Source organism: Euphorbia lathyris, chromosome 9 (assembly GCF_963576675.1).
Source record: "Euphorbia lathyris chromosome 9, ddEupLath1.1, whole genome shotgun sequence".
Classification (NCBI taxonomy): domain Eukaryota; kingdom Viridiplantae; phylum Streptophyta; class Magnoliopsida; order Malpighiales; family Euphorbiaceae; genus Euphorbia; species Euphorbia lathyris.
The window spans coordinates 38,742,908-38,757,204 of record NC_088918.1 but is presented as its reverse complement, the minus strand read 5'-3'; the positions used below and the strand labels follow the sequence as shown (position 1 = coordinate 38,757,204).

Below are 14,297 nucleotides of genomic sequence, written 5' to 3'. Positions count from 1 at the left end.
ATAAAGCAAACAAACTTTATCATGTTAAGATTAAAGAGGGTGACCTTCTTAGAAATTGACCTATCAAGTTTGTAAGTTTGTGAATGTATATTGAAGGTTGGCCTACATTGTGGGAGGGTTCCTAGAAAAGTACTATAATGTGACTCTCATGGATATACAAGACAATTTTGAAAAGATTCTTTTCAAAACTATGACTAACTGCTAAAGAATGGAATTGAGCAAAATTCAAAATTCAAAATTGCCAATGAAATGATGGACTACAAATTGCAGATAATTAAGAGTTTTTGGATTGTTTCCCAATACTAATTCTGTAGCTCTCATACTGCTTATTTCCTTATCATCTCCACAATATGCAACCATCAAAATTCCCAATGTATTGAAAATTTGAAAATTTGTTATTGGATGAAATTCACCAATATAGTGAAATTCTAATTCAATTAGGATTTGTTTGGTATACCGTAATGCAATGTAATGTAATCAAGATCGTAATATAATCAAAGTTGTAATGTAATGGAATGAAATAGTGATTCTATTACCATGTTTGGTTAACAATTATGATAGAATGTAATAACCATTACAATACTTACATTTTCCTAATTAAATGCAATCATAAAATTTTATTTACATAATTAAAATCAACGAAAAACATGAAAAGCACGAAAAGTGTGAAAATCGAATCGAAATCAAATACAAATTTAGATTAACCGAAATCAATAAATTAGTATATAGTTTTTTGCTTTTTTATATTTTTTTTACATTTTTCACCGTTTTTTTAATTTCCATTTTGCAACATTTTTCACCGTTTTTCTATTTTCTCCTTTTTCTAGTTTTTCATTTTTTTTTTCATTTTTCGCATTTTTTCGGTTTTTCGTTTTTTTTTTATTTTTCATGTTTTTCTACTTTTTTCGTTTTTTACAAAAATGAGAGATAAGATTGAGAAGTGAGATTTGAGAAATAAGAGATTAGAGGATAATGTAATGAGAATTCAAATCATATTCTTATGTAATGGGGATTACAATAAAATTGTAACATGCAACCAAACATAGTAATGAGCTTTCAATATAATAGTCATTACATTACGAAGGGCATTACATCTTACCAAACGACACTTTAAAGTTTTGGCTGGTAGTATTATTACTTTAAATAAATAAAATAACATTTAAGCAAAAGATACATTAGACAAAATACATCCTTCACAAAGATACTAACACTTTTGATGATTTAATATATAGAACAACACTATGGAAAACTAATAAATTCACTCAACCGGATCAAATCTCCGTTAGATATAGATTTATTAAATCCTCCGTCATTTCTTACAAGGCAGATATTATAAATGGAGATGTAGTAGTGTCAGTACTGGTATTTTTACGATCTTGTAGCATACTGTTCAAAACCTTGACAAATCTATCCATGGCCTGAGCCGGCAAGCAAATTGGCAAAACAATCCCATTTTCACCTTTCTTATTCTTAGATGGTATATAAAAACTTGCTACACCTGGAATAGCACCAACTCCGCCTTTAGCCGGACCACCGTATGCGGCTTTCCCCCACCCAAAATCAACCTCTCCGAAACCTGCCTTTGTCACATCCGACACCAGATAACTCCTCACTACTGTAAAATGAGGCCTTCCTTTCATTACCATCAAATCCGCCACAGATCTCATGTACTCTTCGTTCACACTATCTTTCACGTTTCTTATCAATTCCAACGCATAACTCAATGGCTTGTAACTTATTTCTCCGGCCGTCGCAACCGCCACCGGGAATACAAATCCATTCCCGTAGTATCCCTCAGGTAATGGCGGATTGAATTTACTTCGCCCGTTCACTATGCAAATCATGCGCATTTCTTCGGCCGGATCGGGTCCAAGTGCGATAGTGCGGCATTTCCACAAACAGGCTGTGAGTATTTCGAAGGTTGAGCAATTCCGGAGACGATGAGGGACTAATCTCCGGAGAGCAGTTATTTCGGTTGGTCCGAAGAAGAAAGAACGGTGTGCCATGTCATCGAATGGAGTTATTGTGCCGGCAACCTCTTCGTACTCACGGTGGACGCATGTCGCTCGCGGCGGATCTCGGGCGTTCAGGACTTGCCTCTCCCATACTGGAAGAACACTTGGGGCTTTTGCTCCACGCGCCATTTCTCCCACGGCGGACATGAATTGCACTAGACCCGGCGCGTCGCTCATTGTGTGGTTTAGCAGGAGCGCGAAAATAAACCCGCCACATTTCAGGCGCGTCACCTGTCATTTTCAAGATTTTTTTTTTCTTTAGACATTTTGAAAAATATAATCCAAACATATGGATGTACAATAAAATAATGCTCCGCAACATATTTGATAAATTTAAGTGGTCAATTCGTAATTCAAGACTATAATATAATACCTAACGCACACAAACTTTATACATTTATTCAATTTCAATTATTGAAATATTATTAATTTAATATGTATGTGTAATTAAGATTGATGATGGAATATTTAAATTCGAAAACTATTAGGTTAAGTAAATATTTTTTAGTTACAATACATAGTAAATACAATTTAGTTACTATATGGTAAATATTTAAAACGTAATTAATATTTAAAATGTTTGATATGTTAGTAAAGCAAAGGTTAAATCAACTTGTTTAAACTTTTTTGTTACCATAAAATAATTTTAGGAGAAATTTTTACCAATTGGTACTTTTATAGTTAGTAAATATATCTACACAAAATTCTATTTCCACTAATAAAGAAAACGGCTCACAGCCACTCGTACTTAGATCCACTCAACATAAGAATTAATGTGGAATTAAGGTTTACTCGAGCCATCTTCATTAAATAATAAAAAAAAAAACTTACTTTGAGTCATCGCTTTTCATGGGGTAAATAATTTGGAATTTAAAATTTAGGATTAAATTCATATTTGTTACATCCAAATATGTTTAATTACAAATAACTACTTTGTGGTTTGATTGATTTGCGATGTGAAGAGTCCAACAGTGAGAAAAAAACAAAGTAATGAATCAAATGGTGAGAAAAAATAAAGTATTGCCCTCTAAAATTTTATATAAATTATAATTTGTGAACATTTTATTGGTTAGAATATTAAGTGACATGTGTACCACGTTATCCATTAACCGGTGGTACCAATTGAAAAAAGGAATTTTTTTTTTTTTTTTTTGATAAAAATGTCTACGTCTTCATTAAATATGAAAAAAAATGTTAGTTAAAATAATACGGACCTGAATAAGCAGCAAAGGGGAATTTAAGAAGTGAGAAGCAGCAGGAACATCAAAAAGGAGTTCCTCCAAGCACGGAAAAGGAGGTTGAAGACAATCTCCGAATTGTTCAAGAGAAACATCAGCATCAGCTTCAACGAACGAAACACCTTCACCGGTGCATTCCACCATAAGCTTACGATGTGGTCCTTCTCTAAGTCTACCGGCAAATGGATAATAAAACACAAGTGTTTCAGCAATTGCCTCCCTTATGATCTTAACTGGATCTTTCCCTTTCATTGATTCATCTTTCCTGTAAAATTGGATTACAGGAATATGGAATCTGAGACCTTCTTGGTCATCTATGTCTGATAATAGCTTCACTTCATGAGGGGTAGGCTTCGCCGGAGATATCAGTTCTGGTTGACGCCGGTGAACGTTGAAAACCAGGGAGGGTGGTGGTGCCATGTTTCAGAAATGGTAAGACAGAGAAAAAAAGAAAAAAATTGGTGGTTTGTTTTGGTAGTTAGAGTGAGTATGGGAATGGTGATGAAAAGAGGTATTTATAATGGGAGTAGACTAGAGTAGTTAGTATGGATGGATATATTAATATTAATAAATTGCACTACTTATTTGTTGGGTCAATTATTACTATAGGAAAATTTTCCACGAGTATGAAAACTTCTTTATTTTTGTGGACCTCCTTGACTTTGAAATTTTTGTCCATTTTATTCATCAGTCTTCATCTTTTAATTAATTATTTTGTACCATTTTTATAACTTTTATTTATCTATCTATACATTAGATCTTATTCCACTCACTTTACATTAATATTTTAACAACCCAAGCAAACGAAAATGATGTATGATATTATTTTTTTTATAATTTTTCAATATTTGTTTTGATTAGGAAAATTAATATGAGGAAAATACTATGCTGGTTAATACATATTAAAGAATAAGATAAAAAGAATTAGGAAAATGTTTCTTTTTATAGGTAAAAAATATAATCTTAATTTTTTTTTCTTGAGTTCTGATTCGCTAAGCTGTTTTTTTTCTTCGATCTAACTAACTCATATAATAAATAAGTTGGTAATGGGTTAGTAGGATGGATTTGTTTAACTCATTTAACAATTTATGAAAAATCGGAAAAACAATAAAAAAAACCATAAAAAACAATACAAAACACACACAAAAAAAAAAAAACAAAGAAAAAACTTAAAAATGGAAAAAAAATGTGAAAAAAAACTAAAAATATGAAGAACATAAAACTTTAGCAAGATTAAAAGATTATAAGTAGATGAAAGACTACAAGTAAGTGAAAATTATTCCCAAAAGAAAAGCTACATGTGAAAGAAACAAAGGAAGAAGAAGAACACGAACAGCCCCTTCCCAGATCTAAGTGTTTGAATTAAGAGTCTTTGACTCTCTACCTCTTTTATTCGAATAATTCAGTCCCTTGAGTTTCCAGGGACCTTTTGGTCTTTGCACAGACATCAAGGGCAACTTAGTCTTTGTCTACAAATAGCACATTCCAAAAGCTTGCTCACCACACTTAACCTATGCCTCACCTTATTCAATCTCTTCTCCTCAAATCACCACCATCAAACCGAAGCCCTAAGATCAACGGCAGGATCGGCACCACAAGACATTTGTCCTTGTGTCCTTTTTATTCCTTGGTGTATCGTTTTCTTGTTGAGCAAATATAGACATAGTATAAATATGTAAGCATCTTTTATTTCAAATTAATGAGAATTAATGAGAATTAATTTCTTACCTCATTCATTTTCATAAGGTATCATAGCAATATAGCTTCTAAGCTTTGCCCTCTTTAACAATGGATACTCCTCCTTTGATCACCTCTAGCAGACCCTATCATCTTCCCCAAAATGAAACACCAGCCCTAACTCTGGTTTCACAGGTCCTTACCGGACCAAATTATCACCAATGGTCACGAGCCGTCAAGGTTGCGCTCATGTTGAAAAACAAATACTCCTTCGTGGATGGCACCATCAAGGCTCATGCGTTGGATGATAACATGTATAATCAATGGGAAAGATGCAATAATATGGTAATGTCATGGTTTCATCATGCATTATCACCTTCAATCGCCCGGAGCATCATGTGGCTTGACAAAGTTGACCAGGTCTGGGCAGACCTTAAGGAATACTTCGCTCAGGCAGACTCCTTGCGTATACTCGAGCTGTGGAGAGAAATACACAACCTTAAGCAGGGAAACGGCAGTGTAACGGACTACTACACTTGCCTCAAAATACTTTACGATGAACTAACGAATCTCAGGCCGATGCCCAAATGTACTTGCAGACAAACGTGTAGATATGACGCTTTCAAGATGCTACGAGACCAACAGGACGCAGACCAGGTTATCACATTTCTCCAAGGGTTGAACAACTCATACTCAACCATCCTCTCCCAGATCCTGCTGATAGAACCTTTGCCTTTGTTGAACAAGACCTATGCCTTGGCCATACAGCATGTACAATTGATGGGTGTCGAATCCACCAGATAAACAATTGTTACAGACCGAACTACTGGTTTGTAGAAATGGTAAGTAAAGATCGTACCCTAAGGATTAATACCGATTGATTACGTATATAACTAAATCTAATAAATATAAATTGGGGGGGGGATGATTGTTTGGTATTTATCTTGGAATAAGTTTTGCAAAATTGAAATGAAATTATATTCCGTGACTATTATATGAGAGAATACCGATCAAGGGATATTCGCAGGCATAACAATTATTTCCTGTTGATCATTGAAAGTGGGAAAACATCATAATTGACATGATCTGGATTGGTTATAGTCGTTCCTTATTCATTCCCGACCTAATCCTTCCTTAATTGTAAAGAAAATCCTAGAGCACCTAAAGATAAGCCCCTATTCGGCCAGACAGTTCTAGCTTAGCGCTTAGAATTTAATCTGTCGAAAGCATTAGGAATTAGAAGGACCCAATCTAAGTTAACCGAATTCTTAGCGATTCTGATTTAAACCAAATCACACGTTTATGCGCTTGAACATAGTTAGGATTTCAGATGATTACAAATCCTATAGCCTAACGTTGTTTCAATGAATGAAAAAGCCGAAGCCCGACCGAACTGTAGCCTAAACTTTCATTGAAGGTCTGATTTCATAGATTGATAAATATGTAAACAGATCACATAAAATTAGATTATTGAAATTAAGAACAACAATCTCACAATTGGAAATAATGCTAGCCTTTGATTAATCCCTTAATCGATGGAGGAAATTAGCTACGCATAGTCATGAATCGATTATGATAGCTTACAAAGACAAAAATAGTGAATGTAAGGTGAAATGGTAAATGATGCTAAAGCTTACATAAACCCTCACAAGGAAAATAAAATTGTCAATTCAAAAGTATCTCCCAAAAACAATGGTGGAGTTCCTTTATAGTGTTGATTACAAAGATCTTCAATCTTCTGAGTTCCTTCCTTGATTTCAGGGATTTCCTTCATTCAAAATATGTTGTGAGACTGTGGAGATAAGTTAGTTTCTGATTCTGCTGACTTGGCGATTTGAATAAGTCGACCCCCTTAGTCTTGGGCAAGACTAAACCAGTGGCGACCGCAAAGCTAAACTTTGAGTGAAAAAGGTCCAAAACAGCCCTCCAAGCCTTCTTTTCTCCAATTTGATCCCTGAAAGCACTTATGCAATAAAACAAGTAAAAAGGTCCCAAAGTGACACATAAAAGGGGGAATAACCATAAAAAGGACCTAGTAAACTTGCCATTTTGGACACTTATCAACGACAGATAGGGCTGACACTTGTCAAAAACAACGAGGGAGGTGAAAGCAATATGTTCGCAGGCTTCACCACCAATACATAGAACAAACAAAACAAGCAGAGAAACTTGAGGTATAACAATCGCAAACCGAACACCAAAAGCTCATCTTTATGCACTTTTTGTGGAATCACAAGACATACTGAAGACATATGTTTCAAAAAACACGGATACCCACCAAGCTATGGAAACAAGAACAAAGGAAATAATCCTTTCAGAACTAATCAACCTAAGGCAAACACAGCTATGAATCAAAGCAGAGATAATGGAGATTCAGGGGAAGAAGACAACAAACAAGCTAACATAGAGCCATTCACCCTAACCAAAGAACAATATCAGACACTAGTCGCCCTATTTCCACTGAACCACCCAGGAAAGGCCCCGGCCTCAGGCAGCAGTGTCAATACCTTTGTGAAAGGGGATTGCTCTGGTAAAACTTTAAACCTTATCTCTACTTCACCATGCTGGATAATAGATACAGGGGCCACTGATCACATCATTTGTGATATTAAACTGTATAGCTCATTTACAAAAATAGACAAGTGTTGGGTGAATTTTCCAAATGGGGAAAGGGTTAAAGTTGAATATGTGGGCACAGATATCCTCAATTCGCAACTAGTTTTACATCATGCCCTGTGTATACCTGCTTTTGACTACAATCTTATTTCAACAAGCAAATTAATGGATAGTGGTAAATTATGCATTGTGATAATGGGCTCAATCTGTTCCATACAGGACATAACAAGTTGGAAGAGGATTGGCTTGGCTAGGGAGCGTGAGGGTCTATACTATCTGGAGTACCCCTTGCCAATAAAAGTTCATTTTGTTAATCACTCTATCTTTTCAATTAAAGCCAATGTTTGGCATTTATGTTTTGGCCATCCCTCTTATGAGCGATTGAAAGGCCTTAGTTTACCCTATAATGATTTCAACTCTTACCAATCAATACTATATGATATTTGTCAAAAGGCTAAGCATAAAAAAAATCCATTCTCATTAAGTCAGAACATAGCCAAAGAATGTTTTGACCTAATACACGTCGATATATGGGGACCAGTTAAGGAGTCTTACTCTAACAAGCATTATTTTTTGACCATACTCGACGATCATAGCAGGTATACATGGGTCACACTAATGCAAACAAAAAGAGAGGCAAGCACATCACTTCAGCAATTTTGCAAATACACCAGCCGACAGTTCAACAGAGACATCAAAATAATAAGAACAAACAATGGCCCCGAGTTCATCATGAAGGATTATTACACCACAAGTGGCATCATACATCAAACGTCCTGTCTCGAAACCCCACAGCAAAACGGCAGAGTAGAGCAAAAGCATCTTGACATCATGAATACCACAAGGGCAATCATGTTTCAAACCTCTCTACCTAAACATTTTTGGCCTGAGGCAGTCGGCCATGCCGTCTACCTCATCAACAAGTTAACATTTGCGCCTATTCAGGGACAAACTCCATATGAACGTGTTTACGGATGGAAGAGCAATCTAGAGGATTTAAAAGTGTTTAGGTGTTTGGCTTATGCCTCTACCCTTGATCGACACAAAAACAAATTCACAGATCGGGCATTCAAATGTGTTTTCCTTGGCTACAGACATGGGGCAAAAGGATACAAACTATTGAATTTGATCACTAACGTTATTTTCTTTTCCAGGCATGTCAAGTTCTTTGAACATCATTTTCCATTCTCAGAAAATAATCAAACAACAGGCGCATCTTTCTGCGGCAAAGAAGAATTGGACACATTACATATGGCATCCATGACTGAAGATGAGGAGACAGACTTAGACACAAATATCGATCCATTGCTACCAGGCTTTACTCAAAATGTAGATGCCATACAAACAGCCAATGAAGAAGATCACGATATAGCAGACATGACAGAGGCACAACCAGAACAAACCATATAGAGACCCATAAGAACAAAAAGCTTACCAACTTATCTTAGAGACTATCATTTGGCTCTAGCTCGTGGTTCACCTTTACCAAGCCTCACAACCTCTCCACGTGTCCTTTCCAAACACCTCACCTATGATAAGTTGCCTCCTCACAAAAGAGCATTTTTCATCAATCTCATATGTCACCGGGAACCTACAACATATAATCAAGCAAAGTCAAATCCGAGTTGGATAAAAGCTATGCAAGTTGAACTCGCTGCTCTAGAAGCCAATCACACATGGGATTTAGTTACGTTACTGATAGGGGTAAAAAACCCCTATCTTTGGGTACGGTTTTAGGACGGGTTTTAGCATTATTTAGTTAATAAGCGAGCATTTCTTGCATTTAAATGCTTTTGTGTGAGTTAGTTAGGAATTGGAAACGTTTTATTTATTTTTCGTTGTTTAGGCTTGTTTTATGACCAATTTAGGCAATTACGGCCAAAATAGCATGCATAGTATAATTCCGTTATCTTTTGAAGCTAATTGGTCCGCCAAAAGTCGCACCAAACGAAGCGTTTGCTCAAAATAAGCGATTGGCGGGTCAATTTAGCCTTTGGACTAATGTTATCTGGAGTTTCTGTACATGCGCAGGTATAAGTTCGGACGAAAAAGGCATCGACGGCAGTCGGCAAGCATGCGGGGGCATACCGGGCAAGAATGCTCGACGAGCGGGCCTCCGTAGGCCATGCCTGCTCGCCGAGCAGGCCCCTGGAGGCCTGCTCGGACGAGCAGGCCGCCAGAGGCCTGCTCGCCGAGCAGGGCGCTGCTCGCCGCGAGTAGCGCCTGCTCGCCCTGCTCGACAAGCAGACCTGCGGGAATTGGTCAAAAAGACCAATTCCGCCCCCACGATGCCACGATGGACCCCACGACTTCCTACCTGCATAAGGACACGAAAATAGGTCAAAAAGAGGGCCGAGCCACACCTATAAATAGAGTTTTTCCAATGTAAATTAATATCTTTTATCTTTGTAATTTTCTTAGCTTTTCATCTTGAGAAATCCTCTCCACCTCCTCCATATCCATGAAACCTCCATTGAAGACACCTCTGAAGCTCCGTTCACCGAGGATTGCTCAAGCTCCATCCTTAAGTCCTAGGAAGACGCCTGCATTGGTGGACAGGTTCCCTGAAAGGGATTTTTCTTCTTTTATATTCTGTCTAGCCTCTGATACATGTTATGAATCCTAGGCTCATTGTAACTTCGTGACAATACTTTCATCTTTGATATATATTGTAGTTATTGTTCATTCAATTGTTTTAATGCTTTAATCTTTGTCTTACGCTTTGTATGATTGGTTTAACTCATTCGATAATCCCAAAATCAAGTTGGCACATATTGCGAGCAGAATCTGACCTAGTCAGTGCCTATAGGATTGACGACCCTATAGAAGATTAAGCCCAAATTGCTGAGCCTTAGAGCTAGTTTTGGCCTTACAAGGGAATCACGAACTAGGGACTTTAGGAGGATAGGTCGGGTTAATCGCCTCGGACACAAGTGACTTAGGTTTTAATTCAATTGCTTAAACAATCTATTTTCATTATCTTCGTATCCCTTCATGTTCCTTCGGATAATTGCATTGGTAAAAGATCACTTAGGAGTAGTTTAACTTAATTAGGGGTAGAGTAACTTAATTAGGCGTAGAATAACTTAGTTAGAATCAGATAACTTAGCTAGGAATAGTACAATTCAACCTAGGAGTAGATTAACTTAGAAAAACCAACTCAAAACCCCGTAAGCCTAGATAACACCTGAAACCAAGTAACTCGATACTTGCAAAAATAAATCCTGTGGACGATAACCTGGACTTAACCAGAAATTTATTACTTGATAACGACGGGGTACACTTATCCCTAAGATCGGCCTCGCTCCACAACCGCGCGAGGCCGCATCAAGTTTTTGGCGCCGTTGCCGGGGATTTATTTCTTCTGTAATATCGAACCAAAGGTCGATTTGTTAGTTTAGGCATTCCTTTGTGAATATCTCTGTGAATATCATCTATACTTGTTTATCTATACTTGTTTATAACCGTTAATACTTGTTTATATTTATACTTGTTCATATTTATACCTGTTTATACATATACTTGCTTATACATACACTTGTTTATATACGATTCTTTTTGTAAATATCCTTGTTTATATCGTTTATACTTGTTTATACATATACCTGTTTATACATACACTTGTTTATATACGATTCTTTTTGTGAATATCCTTGTTTATATCGTTTATACTTATTCTCTATACTTGTTGATATATAATTTCTTTATACTTTTCTATACTTGTTCATATCTGTATACTGTTACTTATCAACTTTTGTGCTAGAACGTCACTTTTTCTCAGCATTCTCTGATCAATGAATTGGCAAGAAAAAGTCGAGTGGCGAGCTCCAAAGTTTACTATCCCATCAAGACAATACATTCATGCCCTGGAGAATAAGGCTCCCAATCCCTCCATGGCCGACTTAAATGAGAAAATGGATATCTTGATGGCGAAACTGAGCCTCAACACCAATGAAAGTGTAAGTTTTGTGGGTAATCACCAAAGGTATAATTCTAACCCCAATTCTTACAGCTTTTATGGTAGTGATTGGAGGAGACCTCAACACTCAAATCTGTCCTACGGGAACCCTAACATGTTGAGGCCTCCAAATAGGTTTGTTGATGAGCACATGGAAAACGAATTGGGAATGTTCCCTTACGAACAAGCAAGCCAAGTTCCTCCATAACCCTCTAGCCCACGAGATGAGGTGCTATCCCTTTTGAAAGGAATATCAACCCGACTTACAATCAACGAGGAGGTTTGCACGGACTTGAGCAACCAATTGGCTCAAATAAACCATGAGATGCAAGAGCAATCCCGAGATGCTCTCCCAGGCATAAAGGAAAACATAGAAATCCCACAAAGGGAATCAGCTCAAGCCATCTCCTTGAGGAATGACAAAAAGGTAGAACCAAGTCCACTATCATATGCATCACTCGAGGTAAGTGAAGAACCGGAAGCGGTAAGCAACCCCGGTTCAAAATCTGAAATTCTAAATCATGTGGTAGAGATAAAAGATCAAATCAAAACTTGTGTATCTCAATTACCTTTTCCTCAAAAATTAGAAAAGTTTAGGTTTGTTTCATGCTCAGAAGTTTTCATTCTCTTCGACCTACCAAGAGAATCCAAAAGGGAGCAAACCAAACTTTTTCATAATATGTTTAAATTCGGCCTCCTGCTTTCATTAAACTTATTAGAGGCTCTTAATCCGTTCTGTAGGTACGGGTTATTTGTTAAGGAGTTCGAGTTCCTAACGCGAGTAGAAGCATACACCTAGGCGGGAATTCTATGTCGAGCTCACCGACTATGACGTAGCGCTTCTTGGGAGGCAACCCAAGTTTTAATAAAACTTTTCAGGTTTATTTTATTTAGATTATACATTGATCTTTTAGTTTAGTCTTTTTAGTTTCCTTTTACGTTTTTTTTAAAGTGTTCGTTTAAAAAAAATAAATAAAAAATAAATATTTTTTTTAGTTGTTTAGTTTTATTTTATTTTATTTTATTTTATTTTATTTTTATTTTTATTTTTTTTAAGTGTTCAGGTTTAAAATAAAATAAAAATAAATAAATAAATAATTTTGGCACCGCAAATCATCAAATTTTTGGCGATTGAGATAAAATCAGTAAGTTGTCTTCTCCACCCTAACTTTTTGCACTTGTACTTTATGGTTTGTGATGCAATGTTGGAACTTATTGCATATTTTTAGTGTGAGGAGGAGGGGCAGACAAACTTACAAAAATTGTATAATTTTTAAATTTTTGTTGCGTCGTGTCTAGTTTAGTTTAGCGTGTTCGGGTTTTATTTATGTTTTCGCATGTTTAGGACCTAAAACCGTGAACCTCCTTCGAATCTAAACTTCGTTATTTGTCTTTGAGGGCTGAGAACCGAATCTAAAATTGCATGACAACTAGTTTACGTGTAGGACACAAACCTTGTATCTGTAAAAGCATGAGCTAAAGTTTACATTTAGACCCTACTTTTGAAGAAATGTCAAAATCATTACTTAGGTAGATAACTTAAGAATTGAAGGCATGTGATGTTAAACTTGAGTTTGGGGAGAACTAGTAAACACAAAATTGAAACCCAAAGAATTGTGAGTTGAATTTGAGCCTAAGAGCGAACATCAAAAAGCTTTTTTTCTTGACATTTTTGTGTGAATGCTTTGACTTGTGGAAGATTACAGATTTTGCACCTAATACTGTGTTGAACCTACATGCAATGATTTGAGATGATAAACGATGAAATCAGCCTCATTAGAATTAACCCTTTTTCTTTACCTTATTTTCTCTTTTTCATCCACTCTAGGAAGCCCCTTTGAGCCTATATTTTTGTAGTTTATAGATTTTTCCGTTCTAACCTATTTTTGCAAACCATCACTTGGTTTGCTACTTAACCCAAAGTTTTTGCAAAGCTCACATCGAGCTTTTGTCGTTGTAGCGCTTTATCTTTGTTTATGGCATCATAGTAGCAAGCCAAAAGGCTAAGAAGTGAATGAGCATCACTATCCAAAAAAGAAAAAAAAACAGAAAAACAGAAAAACAGAAAAAAAAAGAAAAGAAAAGGGAAGAGACGAACTAAAAGGGAGAACTTCATCCCCCAGTTCTTTAAATCAAAACGTCTCAAGAAAACATCCCAAAAAGAGAATAATGGATGAATAAAAAGCTCAATCACTTCATATTTGCTAAAGCCATTTGAACTTTGTTTTTCTAGCGCTAGAACTATTAACCCTTGTTGTACCTTTAACCCTCTAACCACATTACAACCCCAATTCGAGGCTATTTTTGATATCATCGGAGTCATATAGCATAGTAGAGGAACTCGGATGAACGTACAAAATCAACGTAATCCTAAGCAAGAACATAAGCCGAGAGTAAACACTTTAGCCACCGAAAATTGTGTGAAATGAGTGAACTACCTATGGTGAGGTGTTTTACTTAGCGATCCCCTCAAGCTTGTTTAATTGAACATGTGTCCTTTTTCTTAAAACATATGACCTATGATAATTGAAATGCGGCTTTTGGATATCGTGTCTCTACTTTGTATTTCCGAATGTATGTAATTACAGATGTTCGAAATTGTGTCAAGCACCTAGTCAAACCGGGAGGTTTTCTAGCTTGCTTGTGATTGCGGGTTTAGTTTTTTAATTTACTTGGGGATAAGTAAAGTTTTAAGTGCGCGGAGGTTTGATAGGGGTCAAAAACCCCTATCTTTGGGTACGGTTTTAAGACGGGTTTTAGCATTATTTAGTTAATAAACAAGGATTTCTCGCA

The 14,297-nt window shown here is 36.4% G+C and overlaps 1 protein-coding gene across 1 annotated transcript; it reads right to left on the bottom strand.

Annotated features, from left to right (window-relative positions):
* Positions 1-1,023: 1,023 nt before the first annotated feature.
* LOC136205712 (benzyl alcohol O-benzoyltransferase-like) lies at positions 1,024-3,752 on the bottom strand. The gene is made up of 2 exons (XM_065996434.1): positions 3,230-3,752; positions 1,024-2,246 (listed from the first exon to the last, which is right to left on the bottom strand). Exons 1-2 carry the CDS (start codon positions 3,671-3,673, stop codon positions 1,317-1,319), a joined length of 1,374 nt encoding a protein of 457 aa, XP_065852506.1. The 5' UTR covers positions 3,674-3,752; the 3' UTR covers positions 1,024-1,316.
* Positions 3,753-14,297: the final 10,545 nt, after the last annotated feature.

Bases quoted from the DNA above. Each gene is read 5' to 3' on its own strand.
- LOC136205712 (XM_065996434.1), bottom strand. From the start codon at position 3,673: ATGGCACCACCACCCTCCCTGGTTTTCAACGTTCACCGGCGTCAACCA. The intron at 2,247-3,229 runs GTCCGTATTATT...TGAAAATGACAG, and splicing joins CCCCTTTGCTGCTTATTCAG to GTGACGCGCCTGAAATGTGG.